We start from the raw sequence: 19959 nt of genomic DNA on the forward strand, positions 1-19959 counted from the left end.
TAGTAAGTAGTATTCTAAAGAGCATACTATATTTTCATATCAAATGAACGTTAACTGTTTAAAAATAATGTATTATAGTGTTAATTAATTTATCACCAGTACAATTCATCAGGTTCAGCAACCACTTCAATACTATAAGTTTTCGCTCCATGTATACCATAACTCTTTCTGCGTGTTTGAGTTAGTAAGGTGATCAGGAATACGCCATGTTATTAAAAGTTGAAATACATTACCACTATAATATGACACAAGTTACCACTACAATAATTTTTGACACAAGTTAACACTATAATAATTTATGACACAAGTAACCACTATAATAATTTAAACTATTATACTATAATAAATTAACAAGATATATAATAAATTAACAAGCCACTGTAACCACTATAACAAATTAGCAAGGTACCACTATAATAATTTTGAGGGACCTGTGGACGCCCTACAAAATAATGCAAAAAAAGGGAAAAGCAAATTATATTTTAGCGATAAAAAAGAAAAATACTACAGTGAAGATTAAAAAACGGATTTAAATTAAAATATTTTTAATTGCCAAAGATATCAATGAGTAGTCAAACGGTGATTGGTTATTAGAAATTTTTCCAATATTTCATTGATCAATAAAAAAGATTTTGATCTTTTTTACCCCGTTTGTTCCTTGATGATTCATCAGATTTCCTTCTTTCTTAAATATTTACTTGGAACGGCTAATGTGGATACTTTTTTGGTTTTATTTTTTACAAGGATTCTAAAAATATATATTAAGAATGTATATGTTACATAAATGGGATAATATTACATAAATAGGAATATATATGTTACATAAACAGAATGTATACATATTACATAAATGGGAATTGAAAAAATAATAAGTTAATTATTTAAGTTTATAAGTTAATTTCATCTATGGAGAAATTGTTATTTATTCACTAAATTAAAGTGTATCTCTTTATTTTAATAAAAATTTCTATTTATTTTTGTTCGTTAAATAATAAAATAAAAAATTACAGAAAACATTTCATCTAAATATTAACCCTTTGACGCAAAAGGGACATCAGTATTCCTTCTATATTTTTTTTTCTGGACCTCTCTACAAGCAAAAAGATATATTTTAATATTCTATTAATAGTAAAGAACAGGTAAATAGTTGCAAAAAAAAATTCTGTTAGATCATCGGAATTGTATTTGTACTAAAATATGAAATTTAAAATCGAAAAAAAGTTGTTGGAAAGTTTTCCTTTTCATTCATATTCAAAAATTTATTAAAAATTGATTTTGTAAATTTAAAAAATTTCAATGACGTTTTTCTTAGATCTAAACTGAAAATAATAGCACATTTGAAAAATTATCGTTTGGAAGCGAGCCATGTTAAGAAGATCTTGCCTTTAACGCAGAAAAAGACATCGGTCTTTCATTCTGTATTTCATAACGATAAATTGTTGAAATGCTAAACATAATATTTTTACTTATTTTGACCTAAACTAATACAAAATAAAAAGTATGAAAATATATTTAATAAAAATTCTATGTCAGTTGGTTAAACGATGAAAAACATCCATCTTTAAAAAAAGGAACACTTTTTCCTCAAAACGCATTTTCAATAAAACTTTCCCTCAAAGTAAGTTTTCCCGTGATGATTCAGAAAGGGAAAGCCTTTTCTTGCCTGCTAGCGCCTGAAAGAAAGTTTTCCTGCGCTGACTACAGTCGATTAAAAATGAGAGCACTGCGCATGAGCGGAAGTAAGAAAACGATCTCCGTGTTTCGGAAGACCTTTCTCGTAAGCCGCTTGATGATGTTGTGACGTCATACTATAAAGTTCAGTCACCTCAAAAGCTTTCATTTTCTTCCTTTTCGGGATTATCGGGAGCAAAAAAATCATTCTTCCGGTAACAGTTGTTCAAATAAACATAAAATGACACTGAAATTATAACTACGTGATTTCTCTTAAAAATTATGATTCATTTTTTTTTTCTTTCTCTTCGAAATATTTGTTATCAAAAAAAGTGCATGCCTCGATTTCCGCTGACGTTATTTTTTTTTTTTAACTTTTTACCTTTTTAATGGAAAGTATTTTATATTTAAAATAAAAGAATTCAAAAATTGGGAAAATATTTGGAAGCTTTTAATAATAAATATTAGGTTAAGTTGGGGAAAAAAATTTTCAGGATTAAAATGAACTAATTCCTTTAGCTTAATTAAAAATTTGTAATTAATTATAAATGATTAACTTTTAATTAATTTTCATAATTATAATCAACTTTGGAAAGAAAATTTGCAAGGCTTAGAAAGATTTTTTTTTCTAAAAAAAGCCTTTTTGAGAAGGGAATAAAAAAACGTAATCTAAGCACCTTAAATTCCAAGTAAAGTTTTAATTTCAAACTATAATTAACATTTTTTATAATTAACATTTTATTTGAGAAGATAATTAATCTTTCTTTTAAAATTCGCCAACTTGGCGATGTTTTTGCACCTAGATTAAAATCATTGAATAAATACACTGGGGGCATTCTTTTTTTTTTTTTTTTTCCTGTTGCGAGAGATTTTTTTTCTTTCTGTTCAGATCTTAGATACTTTCGTACTGCTGATTTCAAATCAGTAATCGAATGCTCTCCCCAAGATACGGTTTTTTAATGAGATTTTTAATATTTTTTTGTCGAAACACGTTCAAAAACGTTATATATAAAAAGGGGGTGGCATAAATGTTGCAGCAAAATTTTTGGGGAGTTAGGGCGCATCGATTGCTTTCGTATTGCTGATTTCAAATCAGTAATCGGCTGCTCTCTCCAAGATACGGTTTTTTAATGAGATTTTTAATATTTTTTTGTCGAAACACGTTTAAAAACGTTATATATAAAAAAGGGGTGGCAAAAATGTTGCAGCAAAATTTTTGGGGAGTTGGGGCGCATCGATTGGTTTCGAAGAGTACAAGTTACAAAATTAAAATTTCATTTCCTTTTTTTTTTTTTTTTTTTTTTTTAAGCCAAGAGGAGATCGGATTTAATTATAATAGCCAATTCCATATTTTATTTGATAATGATTAGCGAGGAAAAAAAAACTTTAGCGCAGTTCGATCACTTTCAAATATATAAACTGAAAAAAAAATATAAAATAATAGATTTATGTGTTAAAATGTATATTTTTAACTGACATTTTAAACAAATAAACTTTCAAAATAAAATTTTGAAAAAAAAAACTTATTTTAATTTTTATTTTATGAATATTAATTTTTTTATTAATAAAGTGATAAAACTAAAACGTTCTTTGTTCTTACAAAACCTGAACGGTGACAGTCAAACTGCCTGTCAAAAACTCTCCGTCAAAACTTACTGTGCGGGAAAGGGTTAACCTTAAAAATAACATGTTTTTGTTAAAAAGATTATTCGTAAAACAAGATTGTCGAACTGTCTTTCGAGCTTTGATTGGCTATAATACTCGTGTAAAAAAAATTTATAAATAAATAAATAAAAAAATTTTACCGATATATGTCTCAGTAGGGCACAAAATATTCAAACTTTCAAATTTGGTATTTGTGGTAAAATTTGGAGATATCATCATGATACCTTAGAGCATGGCATAAAAGGCTTTTATTCGGTAAAATTTACTTTTCAGCTTTGTATTTATACCGAATGTGTGATAATAAGAACTATAATTTTGAAAATCAGAATTTCTACCATGATATTACCATGCGAACGGAAAACTAACCAAATAATTGGTTTAAATCAAAAAAATTTTTTACCTGAATTATGATTTTTTTAACAGAAATGTCATGACTATACAAGTATGGTAATGTTACCGGAGTTTTTCTTTTTTTTTTTTCATTGCGATATTCAGTTTTTCTCTTAACAACAAAAGTAATAACAAAATACGTACAAACTTTTGTACAAAATCATTTTCATTAAAGTCAACAACATTCAAATAACAAGCAAAATTATAGCTCAGAATAACAGTTTTAAATATTTATTTCACTTGTGACCATTCAAAGACAATCGCGTTCAATTAATTACAAAGCATAAAAACTATCTTTATGGAATTAAACACCGAAAAAAATAATTAAATATTTATTTTATTTGTGACCATTCAAAGACAGCCGCGTGCAATTTATAAAGCATTAAAACTATCTTTACGGAATTAAACCGCCAAAAAAACAGTGAAATATATATTTTAGTTTTGACCATTCGAAGTCGGTGGAGTTCAATTAATTGCAAAGCATTAAAATTATCTTTACGGAATTAAACCCCGAACAAAACAGTTAAATATTTATTTTATTTGTGACCATTCAAAGAAAGTTGAATTCAATTAAATGTAAAGCATTTAAGCTACCTTTACGGTCCCGCAGTGGACTGATCGTTAAGACACGGTTCCCAGCAGATCACCGAAGTCAAGCATCACTGACTACGGTCAGTGTGCGGGTGGGTGACCACTTAGATCAGTCTGCGTAGGGACCGAGTGTGTGCGGTATTGGTCCTCGTTAAACTGTGCTACCGTAAAGTGCTCGACTTCGTGCGCAGGTCGTCGGGCTACCGAAGCGGGGGTGTCATCCCCTTCGCAGAGGATCAAAATTGTGATGGCATGTCTTCGGATCATCCTCCGGGATGTTTCCCAGACCGTCGCCAATAGCCCATTGTGCAGCTCTAGTGCGACGACCTGCGCGCGAATTCGAGCACTTTACGGTAGAACAGTTTAACGAGGACCAATACCGCACACCCTCGGTCCCTACGCAGACTGATCCAAGTGGTCACCCACCCGCACACTGACCGTAGCCAGTGATGCTTGACTTCGGTGATCTGCTGGGAAACGTGTCTAAACGATCAGTCCACTGCGGGACGTGACCATTCAAAGACAGTCGCGAACAATTATTGCAAAGCATTTAAACTATCTTAACGGAATTAAACCCCGAAAAAAACAGTTAAATATTTATTTTATTTGCGACCATTCAAAGACAGTCGCTTGGAATTTATAAAGAATTTAAACTATCTTTACGGAATTAAACCCCGAAAAAAAACAGTTAAGTATTTATTTTATTTGTGACCTTTCAAAAACAGTCGCGTGCAATTTATAAAGCATTAAAACTATCTTTACGGAATTAAACCCCCACCACCCAAAAAAAACAGTTAAATATCTATTTTACTTTTGATCATTCGAAGACAATCGTGTTAAATTAATTATAAAACATTAGAACTAACTTTATTTTTACGAAATTAAACCATAAAGAAAAAGAAAACCGACAACATCCCCAATAGTTGATAAAAGATCCAGACACGTTTAACGACAACGACATTACATTAGACGAACAAATAGTTAAAGCCACATTGATCTCTAACAACTTAAGTAAAAGCCTGATCGGCCTTAGGGGAGAAAAAAAAAGTTATTAAAGTACATATCAAGCTAAAAACACTGTTATCCTAACTATATCCTAACGATATCCCAACCAGGAAAAAAGCAAGGGCCTTGCAAGGCCTCGGTCCCTAAGTGAAAGTAACTTACAGGTCAACGTCCTCTAGCACGTGATGATAGGATTAAGGTCCGGTAGAATGGACAGATGGCCAACAAAAAGTAATTTGCAAAAAGTAGGCCATCGGGCCGATGCCCTACGGCAGTTGTTAAGAAGAGAAAAGGAAATTTCAGGTGAATGACCAAAACTTCAATAATAATTAGACTTGCCCCAGAAGAGTTGAATTTTGAATTATTATGCTCTTTAACTCCGTTTTTGAGCGATACGCCAATCTGAACTTTTCTTTTCTTTCGATTTTTTTTTCTGTTTAACCACCGCTAGAAAGAGTTAACCTCATTCTACTCACGATTTTTGAATTTTTGTCTGGGAGATTTCACTGCTATGTGAAAAGGTTTTTACGTTTTTGAAAAGATATGATAAAAATAATTGAAACAGAATTCGAAATGGGGATTTCATAAACTGTATTAATTTTGGGCATGTTAAAATCGTATTAAATTAGACTGGTTTGAAACTATAAATATAGAAAAAAAAAGAAAAATTAAAAAATCAATAATAAATAATTTATTATTCTTTTTTTGTTTTTGTTCTAATAATAAGATTTAGGTTTTTGGTATGATACTAATGAATTTTTTATTTTTGAACTCTACTCAATATGCGGACATTGCTTGAAAAAAATGAATATGACTCTAAATTTTAAAACTATAAACTCGTTTTTAATAAAATGGATAAAATTTCATTTCAGTGTTTTAAAAATAAACATTGTGATGCCACAATAGACATTATATTTTATTTTATATAATGACGAAATTTGGTGCTGTTGTAGTTATATGGTATAATTGAAGATTATGATCATAATAACATTTTTATTTAGCAACAGTTGTAGATCTCGAGATACAAAATTAAAGAATATTTTATACAAAAGGCTTTTTAAGTAAAATAATAATTTTGTATAATAATATCGGTAAGGACAGGCCACGGGAGATAAATCCCCATGACCAGATTAATCAAAAGTCAAATTACAAAGTGATCGAATTGATCCCAACAGATAGTTAGGAGCATGGGAAGAGATCCATGGTTGGCTATTTATCGAAACATAAAATATCCAAAAATTAAGCCAATCCCCCTTAATCAATATTAAATTTAAAATAATTTGGCTATAGATAATCGCCTAAAAAAATCGTGAGAATTAGTATAACCCTATAACTGAAACTAGTAATAGAAATAGTAATAGAAATAAAAAGTTAAAAATAGATTTTGTTTCGATTTAATCGAGACAGTGAATTAATGAGTTTTGCATTTATAATGAAATAAAAAGTTAGCCGTTGTATTGATTGTTAAGAAAAGAATAAAATATTTATATTTGCTTTAGATAAAATGTAATAAAAATTAAATAATTGGTTTCATGAAATTAAATTTCGATTAAGAATGATTAAAAAAATTTAAGACATTTTAAAAGCAAGGAAATTTGTAATGCCTATCGTGGCATCACAGACAGTGTCTAATGTAATGGCCATAGATTGAATTGAGAGTCTGAAAATATGGTCACAACTTAAAATACTCAATATAGAAAAGGAAACACTTGATAAAGTTTTTTTAATTAAGTGATATGCCTGTTTTATTTTTAAAAAAATTAACTTCCGGATTTTAATAGGGTTGTAACAACTTAGGAAATATTAGAAAGTTGTAGCTAAAGTTTCTCAAGATCTTATGGTTATTTTAATCAGAAAGCAGTCTTCGCTGATGTTAATTAGTTAAAATGTTTTGTTTCCTTTTTACCAGTTTTTAATTTTTTTTTCTAGAAAGTGGCTACTCTGAAAAAATGTGGTTTGTCATAATATTGCCCTTAAATCCTTCAATAATCGAAAAAATACACGTTGGATTTGTTATTATCCTGATATGACTATTTTAAATTTAAGTGTCAGCTAATACAAGAAACTATCACCTACACAATGTACAGTACGTTTTGATGGGTATATTTGTTCATTTATTTATTTTTATTTGGTATTATATTTGAATTAAAAATATGCAATAATATTTTCCCTCTATTAATAAACAATTTTGTAATTCGAAAAATAAATTAAAATGGGCGTAATTCGATTGTGTTGCCTTTTTTATTGATTTTTATTTAAGTGCATAGTGTTTAAGTACATAGTACCATTTTAGATTTAAATTAAAATTTTTAAGTTTGAATGTAATAACTCTTACTTAACTGACAGTAGAAGAAACATTATGATTGCAAAATGTAATTTCAACCATTTACTATTATAAAAATTACTATTATTACTTACTATTTATATTACTTTTAATATTGCTAGTAGTAAAAATTGCATTTAATGTAATTAAAATTACTATTATTATAATTACTATTAGCTATCCAAGCTATTGATGGAGCAAAAATTATATTTTCCTTTTTTTGAAAATAATCATGCAAAAACTACTCAAAATTTGATAATGTCGTATCATCAAAGAATATTTACGTATTTTACTTCAGAAAGATTTTCATACGTAGCCAATAATCATTTTTTAAAATAAGATTACATTCAGCAAATCTTTATTTCGGAAACTAATGATTACATTCAGAAGATATTATTTATTAAACGATTAAATTCAGCTATTCATTCTTTCTTTAACTAATAAACTCAAAGCTAAGTATTAAATTACGTTATATTGATCTAATAATCAGGCTAATAAAATAAGTTTTCAAATTTTTGAAAATAATTCTATGCAAACATTACTTAAAATTTGAGAAAGGCACTTCATATTCACGTATTTCTCTTCTTTTAAGGAGATTCTTATGACCAACAGATCATTATCTCTTAAAATATATGCAAATTAGAACACTTATCAGATTTCTTCAAGTTATTATCTCTGGTTAAAATCACCGAAACCTGATACTAGTCAAAGGAAGGTCAGTATCCGAAGGCTGTCTCGCTTCGTTAGGATAACAAACACGTGTTATCGTGTTAAGTTTTAAATATTTTTCACAATTTCTCTTTTTTAATTTTTTTCCTTAAGCTTACTGAAAGGAAAACAAATAATTCTGAACGTTTTTGAATAAATTATGGATGAACTTCTACAATATTATTTTTGGGAATAATTTATTTTGCAAACAATCTTTGAATTAGCTCTTGATAATTTATAATGGATTTAAAAGCAGTATAATCCGTTTTATTATCTCAGAACCAGATTTATTTTATAAATTTTTCTTGTTCCATTTGGCGTTAAAGTTTTTCATTTATTTCTCTTTTAATGAGTTTTAGGTAAGCTAAAATGATTGTCTATTTTTATTTACCATTTTCTTATAAAATTTTTATTTTCTAATTTGTGATTAATTTATTTTTGTTACGCTTATTTTATTTATCTTCTTAACTTAAATATTGATCTAAATTTTAATTCTCAGGAGCATGGTTTAATTAATCTTAAAAATTTATTTCTTGGTATAAATACTATTTTATTTTGGGTATCGAATATTTCGGAAAAAAAATATGCAAAGCTTAAATAAACATGTTAGAAATATACAAAAAAAAAAATATTTTTTTATTATTCAGTTATCTTTAATTATCTTGCTACCTTCTTTTATTATCTTGTGGTATAAGAAAATTTGTTGGCGCTTAAAATTAATTGGTTACTTATAATATTAGCTTAAGTTTTCGAAAACATTGCAAACACACAATATTAGATTAAAATAATATTTTTATATTATTGATGTATTTCGATCAACCAATATATGTTGTTTCTCAGGAAAAAATTACAAAAATGAATTAAATAAAATACCAGTCTTTACTTTTTGAGAAAAATACAGTAGAGCTTCATTGACTAGTTATTAAATGTAAGTCAATAATAAATATTTCTCCTAATTTTTAATTGTCATAACAATACAAAACAATGTCTTAAATTTTTATTTATTTTTTTAACTACCAGCCATAATACTGATAGTCACAATTACGTAGCAAAAAACGCTACTTCTTGCATTACGATATCATCAAACTGCTACGTAATTTATTTATTTATAATCGTCGTTGAACTGCTGACCCAATTTTGGGTTTACGACTACTTATGTTCAATTCCGTAGCCTAGTAATCTTGAGCCCGATCCAGAAGACAAGGGAACTCCTGGATCAAGCATTGGGAGAAATTTGCCTTAGTGTAGGACTTTTTGGGTGGAATTAACCCGCATTTGCGTTGCATGGAGAGGAAAACAACGAGAACCTCCCACGGTTAGCCTGCCAGCAAGAGGCCTCTAACCCATGATCCGTCTACCACTGAGGATATTTTAAGTCGGCACTGTTGTCGGTGCAAGCCGGATGCGGAACTCGTATCGACTGGGATTCGAACCCGGTTCGTCTCATTGGAAGGCGAACGTTCTATCTCCTGAGCCATCACGGCTCTACTACGTAATTTCTGAAATTTAAGAAACTATTTTTCTAAGGATAAGAAAAAGCAATAAATTAATGTTTTAAACTTTGAAGTTAAAACAATCTAGTCCGCACTTTTAAATATTTTTAAGAAAAAGTACATAAAAAGTCAAAAAGAGAAACGGTCTTAATCTTAACTCCTAATCAAAGTTTTTAAGAACTCTATTTGTTTTAACCCTTTAACGGGCCCTTTATTTCTAGTAAAGGTTAATTAAAGTATTTTTGGAATTGAAATTGTTTTAAGAACAGTAATTGATATAAAAAAAACTGCTCATTTAGTTTATAAAAATGCCATTTTTTTGGTGGTAAAATTATTTAACATGACCTATTAAGAACTTACTGACTCTTATTTTTCTTTATTTATAAAATAAATTCCTTAAATGCTACAAACTTCAAAGGGAATGACGTATTTTATAACTTTTATACGTTTTTTAAAAGTGACAAATGGTTACCAATTTTATTCAAACTCACTTCAAGAAAGCTGAAGTTATTGAAAAATGGAAACCTAAATTAAAAGTGGTAAAACGTGGTGATAAGTATACTTACCTCGGCCTTCAAAAGGGTTAACTCTTTCCTTATCAACTCACTACCAAATGAAAATTTATTCTGTGCAAATGTTGGAGCATTACTATAAATATTGGAGCATCACCCATAAAATGAGGAATATTTAAATAAATTTAAACGATTATAAATGCGTTAGAAATTGCAATATCAATTATTAAAATTCGAGTGTAAAATTTACATTAACTTTTACAAAATTGGTATTGAGAACATTTTACGAATTATTTTGCGAAATTAGAAAACTAATGAACTCATGTTAAGGTTCTTTTTTTCTTTTTTTTTTTTGCATTTATTTTAGAATTCCACTTCCATTTAAGAACATTAGATTAGACGCAAGGTAAGCAGAGCTGCCAACTTTCAATGCTTTTTTTTCTGTTTAAAATTTATTCTAGTTGTATCCACGTTTGCGTTTAATGTTTTATTTTTTATTCATTTGAACTTATTTTCTACACCACTACATATAAATAATTTAAAAGTTCATATACAACGCCACGTAATTTTAGCTCTATCGTGATGAGGTTTGAAAATGTTCGAAAAATTACCTAAAATTCAGAAAGTTTGGATTTTAAATGTCTACCACTCTATAAAATTTTTTGCAAAAAGCGTAGTAGTTGGCAGGCACGAGTAAGCAAAATATTTATATTTTTGCCAGCTCTAAACTATGACAGAGTAATTTTAAGATTATTTTTGTATACAGCTTAAATTTTATATCAGGTGAAGAACTGAGAAATTTAAATGCCAACGTTCTACGCTTTTTGTAAAAATCTATTCTAGTGCTAAGTTAATGTTTCTTATTATTTTTTAATTCATTTAAACTTATTTTCCATACCACTACATACAAATGATTAAAAAGTTCATATACAATGCCACTTTGCATCAGTTCTTTTATGGTGACGCTTTCAAAATGTTGGCAAAACTACCATAAAATTCTGAAAGCTTTGATTTTAAAATGTCTACCACTCTATAAAATATTTCGCAAAAAGCGCCGTAATTGGCAGGCTTGAAGCTAGTCTGGCACTAATTCAAAAAATGTTTCAAATCCTTAAGAAATGTAAAACTAATTACTTTTAAACGTTTAGCCACCACTTTTCTTAACAAAATGCTAAAGTATGTTGCTTCAGTTAGAAAATTTTATTATTTTATGTTACTAAAATTTTCAAGCGGAATTTTCTGTTTCGGAAAGTGTTTACGGTTAAAACATACTTATATGAATGTTTCTAGGATGAGAAAAAAGTAAATAATGATGGTTTTTTTTTATAATTAAGAATAGTAAGAGCTTATTTCACGCCTCCCGTAAACCAACTAGAAACGAAATGGTTTTACAACCAGTTTTTTCCGTCTTAATTTCGACCTTGAAGACATTACATCATAATTGGAAAACGTAGTGGATGAACCAGGTAAGTGACATTTTCAGAGTGGCATTCAGGTCAGAAGAAAAAAAGAAGTGGTATTCAAAGTATTTTATTATAGACTCATTAGTAGGCGGTGCTAATAATTTTTTGCCTTATTTGATTTACCACTACCGAATTTAAAATGAAAATCATGCAATCATATTCAAAAATAACGTTGATTAGTTAAGTTAAAACTAAATGGAAAGAAAAAACAATTTTGTTGTATTAAACATACCCATACTGATATGACCACTTTATATTATTTTTACCTGATTAATAAGTACCCTTGAAAATGTCACCTACCTCCTTCCTACACTAAGCTCTTCAATTTTTAGGTTTCTTATAATAAAAGGTAAGTTAATGTAAAAAAATATTGGAAAATTGAGTTAGGTTCATCTGAGTAAAATAAACGTAAACAGTGAATATTTATATGAAAATTAGCTATATATTTTATATTAATGATCTTTTAATATATAAATAAAAAAGTTTTTTAATGAAGTTTATTAAAATTGTAGTCATTTGCATGTTTGAATTATAAAATCAAACCTTATATTGTGTAAGGGCAAAAAAAAGTCTCAAAGTGCCCCAGTCAAATCGAAGCAATTTACATATCTTTGACGTACGTAATTTTGAAGCAAAAAAAAAATAGCTGCTGATATCTACTAATTTTTCTAAATTATCAATTAATCCAATCAAACCAATATATTTTTGATTAACTTTATCTGCATTTTATTGCACTTATTATTTGTTCAATAGCAAAATATAATTCACTCTCACATTTCTTGGGCATTATTCTACCGAAAAGTAACTCGGGAAAATGCTTCATTTTTTCCATTTTTGACTGATTGAAATCGATTTTCATATCACTGTGCACACTTAGGATATGTCCATTTTCTTATACGATTATTTTGAGCCTAATCTAAATTAAAAAGTTCTCCGACAAAATGCCTAAATATATCTATGTATTCACCACATTTCCCGGCAAACTTTCCATTAGTTCACCAACTGATACTTCCTTTGAGGGTCGATGTGCCCAAAACAGGTGTCAAAACCAATTTTAAACCTCAAATATCACTTCCCATACAAATATAGACGCGTAGGAGTCAAAAATCACTAGCTAAATAAATGTCAGAAATTCCGGAAAGATCTTATCAAGGTTAGGGAAAAGTTCAACAAACCTAAAGAGTTAGAACAAAAGAGTTGGTTGAATTAAGTGAGCTTAATCCTATTGTTCCCTAACAGTAGGGAGGTTATTGCCTCTTGAAAAGGGATTCACTATTTGGGCGGCCTTTCCTAAAATGAGTAGGTCGCGCAACGGTACTTTCATGACAAGCCAACCGCTTCGTCGCTTGTTACTGCCACTAGGTCAGTAGATACGGGTCAGTGAGATGTTTATTTTGCTATATCACACCTACAACTATTGACTTTACCTTCTTCGTTTTACAACTCTCAATTTCAAGCCTGAAAGTCGCTGAGGATAGATTAAATGCAGGAAAGGAACTATTTTTGATATCGGAAGTTCGTTCATTTGGTTTAGAGATATTACTAGATAGTCAATAAAGTTTTGTCGTTTTTTTTTCACTAATTTGTTTTATAGTGTTACGAAAACACAGTGTCTGAGGGAAATGAGTTGTTAGATCGAGAGGGAAAATTGTGATGTCATGAACTTATAATCAAATATATAAGCTTACTTCTTCAAACTACACAATATTTGAAGCTTTTAATTGAAGTTCGTTCATTTGGTTTAAAGATATTACTAGATAGTCAATAAAGTAGAACTATTTTTATTTTCGGAAGTTCATAGTCCAGGACATAGGGCACTCCTCAACTCATATCTGCATATGCAACTGCGAACTCAACTCATCTGCGCATGTAATGACTTTCACTCAGATAAATGGGCTGGTACTCAGGTAGCGATTTCATATAGGTCTTCGCATTCTCTTCCAATAGTTTTATTGGAAGATTACTATAAAATTAGAAGAGTATAAATCTGATTTAAAACACACATTTTCACTTAAAAATTAAATCTGCGATAAAGTATTGATTTTTTATTTAATCTGAGATAAAAGACTGATAACTAGCAAAGTATACTGTTTAACAATTGTGAAATTATTAATCAATTTCTAAAATACTTAGACGATTATTTTTCATCAGAACTAAGATAAATATGTTCTAATAACAATGAAAATTATTATTTAGTTTAAATTATACACAAAAAAAAATCAAAAATACAAGTCAGTTGGGCGATTCAAATAATTCAGTTAAAATATCGTTATTCTTTTAATATTTTTCACACATTATCCTTATTACTTACTGAGTCCGATTAATTACAACTATAAAATTTATCAATTAATTATAACTATAATTATAGTTATAAAATCAAAATAATTATATAATTTTTCAAATTCAGCTATAGGCTTTCAAAAATTAATTATAAATTGATTATATTTCAAAAACATCATTAAATATTTGTAGATTTAAAAAAAAAACAGTTTTTCACAAGATAAAAAAAGTGATGGAAAATTCAATAAACCAGTAATCAAATTTGAAAGTTAATTATACAATAAAGAATTATTTTATTAAATAATTGGATAACATATTTTATTGTTTTAATAAATCCACACAAAATTTTACAATTATAGTTTTTAACTTATTTAAAAATCTCTAAAAATGTTTAGAGTTAAATATTAAATTCTGTTTTTTAAACTAGTTGTTACGTAGCTCTTTATTATTCTTTGGTTTTATTCTTTGTATGGAAAAATGAAACCGAATTGAAATAATAACCCGTGACGGAAAAAGAATGAATTTAACATAAATCCAAGTTTATGTTCGTAAAAAAAAGAGTTTTTGACCTAAAAGAATAAAAATGAGTTATTTTTGTTATTCCTGAATATGAAATTTGTATGAAATACAAAAATAGGACGCACTCGTTATTTTTATATGCATGCATCAAAGCTATATTGCCCTTTTTGAATCTCGAAATGTAATATAAAACACTAGAAGATGTTCACAAATTCAATAGATATTTTCTACTTGAAAATTAAGACACTTAAAAAATCATTTCGTCAATAGAAAAGTATCAGTGATTACTTAAATTTATTTATTAATAAAGAACTAATTAATGACTATAAACTATTGACTATACACGCTACTAATATCATTAAATTAATAAAAATTAAATAATCAATATTTTTTTTATAAATCACTTAAATTATTTAATGAATAAACTATTCAAGCAGTTTAGTTTATGAATAATTAGCTAATTAATTACTAAAATCTATAGCATGTGCAATACACTTCAATCATAAGACCCATAGCAATAAAATAATTAACAACTTCAAAGCTTTTAAACCACATAATATCTTGCATCAGTAAAAGAGTGGGAAATGTTTATTTTTTTAAACAAATAATAGTAATAAATATGCAACCTATGCAATTATTACACTCTATGTACTAACATACTCTCGTAATTCGTATTAACATTATGAAGTAAATGTACAGAAATAAATTTTCAACTGAAATTATTTTACATGCAACTAAGTATTCATTATCTAGTGTAATATTTTTAATAATTTTTTTTTTCCGCTTTAGAATTTTATATTAATTTTGTAGCTACTTAAATTTTCAGCTAAAAAACATTAACTTCTTTATTTAATTTGTTTTATTTTTTTATCTATTCATTTATTTATTTTTTTGCTTTTTATCCATTTTTCAACTGTTTCCTATACTGAAAAATTAAAAACTTGAACTTTTATTCCACGGTATACTACAAATATAATCTTAATTAACAGTTAATAAGTGAATTTCAATTTTGAGGCAGATATGCGAAAATACGTATAAATTTTTTTATAGAATTTAATAGCCTGTTGGTTTAGGTAACGCAGTTTTCAAAAATGCATCATACGATTAGGAATTATCATGCCTAATTTATTAAAAATTTGTCAAAAGTTTTATTTTCTGTAAATTTTTAACAAAAAGTATTTCTAAAAAATGGGTCTTCCAAAACGACAAAGACAAATTTCTTTTCTATTTTTGACTAATTTCAAAAGTAAAAATAAAAATCTTAAAAACTCACATGTATTTTAAAAAAATTATTTTATCATAAATCTAGAAGATATCTTTATTCATTTTTTTAAGTCTATAGGTGCATATTAATTGTTTTGTGTTGTCTTAGAGACGTGTTCCGTTTGTTACTGTCAGATCTGTCACAAAAATTAATCAATTTTAAAATTACTCAGTAGATGATACTACCACTTTTTAATTTTTTTTTCCATCAGTGTGCGGGAACAATAAATTTTAGAAACTATCTTGAGGTAAAAGATTACTTTTGAACTTTCAAAAGGGGAGTAGTTTTTTATGTTGTTCCTCTTACCTTCTTTCTTTTTAAAGCTAATTAGTGAAGCTTTCGTGACTGCTTGTCATTCACAAACAAAATGTGCAAGACATATTTAAGCTCTGATGTCTTAAACCTAAAAAGTTTTCCCGCGTTAGTAAAAAAATAAATATAACTATGCAAGATTGCCACGGGCGACTAAAAAGTGCAAGAAGTTTTGACTTATAAAATTCAAACTTTTATTAAAAGAGATTAAAATAACAACTTTTTATAACATATTTCTTTCATTTACTATTGAGAGTAAATGTTAAGATAATTAGACGTAAGACGATAATTTAGATTACCATGTAATCTAAATTATCGTCTTTAGAGGTAAACCTTACATTTTAGCTCCTCAATTGTAAAAGTATAAGTAAAAAAATAAGTAAATTATTTTTTTAACATGTTGAACTCCATAGGGTCACCAGTGACCGGTACTGAGTTCGCTCTTAGCCCCACGGGGGTCACCAGTGACCGACAAAAACACTCATTTAAACCTTAAACACATTTTCCTAAACAGGCAGTTTGAGATATTTGAAAATAAAAAGGTACCCGACGAATAATTTTATATTTAGAAATAACATTTAAACGGCACTCATTTATGCAAACTACTTTTATTGTAAATTTATAAACAAATAAATATATTTATATAGGACATTTTCTGAACTATTTTATAGCCTTGCATGTTTTTCAAAATATATTATTTTTATTGTACACAAAAATTAATTAACTTTCTGATCTCAAATTGATTTTAGAGTGAAGACTAGCAATCAAAATAATAAAACATTATTTAAAAGGATGCAAAATAAAATGATAAACAGGTCGGTAGCTATATTACAAAACGCACAATCTATTAGATCATGCTTATATGAATATCCGTCCTTCATGTTACTGGTACCCACAACTTGTTCTACCTCAATTTATTGAAATTAATGCAAAATAGAATTGTGGTAGATTAGGAAATCTAAATTTTCTTTTTAAATAATAAAATCTCGCCAACTCCCGAAACCGGCGATACAGTTCATCCATCTCCTCCTACATTCGAAAGCCTCCACACGAATTTTTAGAAGTAGTTTGAGCAGACTATTTAAAATATAAACCAGTTGAGCGCATGAACACAAATTCTACTTTCGTACCATGCCGTACACTGGTCATCACAGTGGTCTGATCGGACTACCAATAAGAAATGTTGTGGCTATTCATAAGTCGGCTAACCATGGGCTGCAACTTCGTTCAAAAAGACCGTCATAAAGGTTAAATTTGACTCGGCCATTTCTTTGTTTTCAGATGTCTCAAATTGATGCACGTTAATCTCAGCACGCATCCTTTATAAATAAGACTTTAACAGAGATAGACTTATGATAAAATACAATCGGACTAACCGAAAGTGGTTATTCATATTTCCCAACTTTTAGCTTCTTTAAAAATATTATAACGTTGAGTTTGAGATATTTGACGCAGGAATTCCCTTGTCTTCTGAGTTCTCACACTAGCTAATCAGTTAACAACCCAGTGGACATTATATGCATGATCGATACGTACATTATTCATTGAACGTTTCGATCCTACATATAACATCCACTGGAAGGAACTTATTACCCTCGAGCTAACCGTGAGGTTTATCTAGTTTTCCAGCAATCAAGCTTTGTTAAAATAACCGTCATCAAGCTCAGTTTATTTTATATTTGACTCGGTAATTCCCTTGTCCTCAGAGTTCTTTCAATGAAGCGCATTATTCTCAGCAAGTATCGATATCCCATAAAATATTGACAGAAATAGATTTATCATGAATTGCCATAAGGGCTAACCGTGAGGGAGTTGCCTTGTTTTCCTGCAACGTGTAAGATCAGTTTGTTTTATATTTGACTCGGTAATTCCCTTGTCCTCAGAGTTCTCACAATAAAGCGCATTACTCTCAGCAAGTATCGATATCACATAAAATATCGACAGAAATAGACTTATTCTTGATTGCCATCGGGCTAACCGTGAGTAAGATGTCTTGTTTTCCTGGAACGCAATTTCGTTAATAAGGGTGAGTTTTTCCGGATCTCCGACTTGGGAGTCCTCTTTATCTTCCGAGTTCTCACTATTATCGTTTGCCTTGAAGCTCAAACGATAATAAAAAGTATTAAATAAATTGCTGAAGGCATGATAGCTATTTTTGGTCAACCAATTCAAAACAATTTACTTACAACGGTAAGAATAAAACCGTTATTGTCTCATCCTTTAAACGGCAAAACATAAATCCTATTTTTAAAACAATTCTAAAGTGTGAATGATCGAAACTGGTTTCCCAAAATAACTCAGCTCAAATTTACTTAGAGAACGCTTGGTGTGGGTGGACGGGGAAAAAGGATAAATGTAATCAATAAATGTTTTTATTACCTGAATCGGGAGAAACCAGGAAATGTGAGAAGAGTTCAATGACCTCTACATTTTTACTCATTTAATACATTTGTTGCTACCTTTTTCAAGGCTACGTCGTATCTGCAAAATCCTGTCCCGGCATATTGCCAAAGAAAACTCTTTGAACTGTTTTATTAGCTGTTTTCTCTACCGCTAAGAGAATCACAAAATGGCACTGAACTTTCTGTCAGAGAACATTAGTTTTTTTTTTCACTGGAATATTTTAACGGTCTTTCCTTTGACTTAAGAATGCCGAGGAAATGATTGAAACAGTGTTGACAAGTGATTTATTTTTCCCAGAGCTTTGTGAATCATCGGTTATTTACCCCTTTTATTATCTGCCAGATACTTTGTTTTTGTTATCGAAATACCTTTGTAATAAAAGATTACAGTGTTTAGTTCGGTTTTTTTTTTCCTAATCAAATCTGAATAAAGTCGTAATAAAAAGTTTATGGCCAAGATGGCACTTCGAATAATTAGACCATGTAAAATATTTAGATAATAATGTCAATAAAAGTACCAGGACCATTTTTTTTAAAGAATAATGCCCTTAGAATAATTTTTCCTTTCTCAATTTTAAGTAATAAGGCTATTTGAGTAATTAAGACTAGATGAGTTGTTTTAAAATGTGATATCATAGGCATTATTGTTTCTTTTATAATCAAATCATAAAATACGTTAGACAATTTACCCCTTTTATTATGTTATTTTATTTTATAGCCGTCGTTGAATAGCCGATCCAATTTTATGGGTTTACGACTACTAATGTTCAACTCTGTAGCCTTGTAATTTTGAACCCAATCCAGAAGACAAGGGAACTCCTGGATCGAGTATTGGGAGATATTTGCCTTCGTGGGGGACTTTTTGATGGAGCTAACCCGTATTTGCGTTACATGGAGAGAAAGACCACGAGAGCCCCCCACAGTTAACCTGACGGCAAGGGGACTCTAACCCATGATCCGTCTACCACTGAGGATATTTCACGTCAGCACTGTGGTCGGTGCATGCTGGATGCGGAATTCGTATTGACTGGGATTCGAACCCGGTTCGCCTCATTGGAAGGCGAACGCTCTATCTCCTTTTGTTTTATGTAATCATTCGTAATAAAAGATTTAAAGTGTTTAATTCTTTTTTTCTTAATCAAATCTAAATAAAGTTGCAATAAAAAGTTAATGGCCAAGATGATATGGCACTTTGAATAATTAGACTATTTAAAATATTTAGAGAGTTATATCATAAAAGCACCAGGACCATTTGTGTTTTTAAAGAATAATGCCATTACAATAATTTTTACTATTTCATTCTCAATAAATAAGGCTATTAGAATAATTATGATTATTTGAGTTGTTAAAGAGTGATGCCA

At 29.0% G+C, this 19959-nt stretch overlaps 1 protein-coding gene across 3 annotated transcripts in view; it reads right to left on the minus strand.

Annotated features, from left to right (window-relative positions):
* The window catches only part of LOC107455863 (hormone receptor 4), a 58610-nt gene that overhangs the window by 16972 nt on the left and 21679 nt on the right, over positions 1 to 19959 (minus strand). The window contains exon 1 of one of the 3 annotated variants that reach the window (XM_021144631.4): positions 18576 to 18705. The exons of the other annotated variants lie outside the window; for them this stretch is intronic. Coding sequence (XP_021000290.1) covers positions 18576 to 18636 — 61 coding nt within the window. The 5' untranslated portion in view covers positions 18637 to 18705. Of the gene's footprint in view, positions 1 to 18575; positions 18706 to 19959 lie in introns of those variants that run through there. 3 annotated transcript variants of the gene reach the window in all.

This window comes from Parasteatoda tepidariorum, chromosome 12, assembly GCF_982258835.1.
Source record: "Parasteatoda tepidariorum strain Cologne lab strain chromosome 12, Ptep-v5.0, whole genome shotgun sequence".
NCBI classification, from domain to species: domain Eukaryota; kingdom Metazoa; phylum Arthropoda; class Arachnida; order Araneae; family Theridiidae; genus Parasteatoda; species Parasteatoda tepidariorum.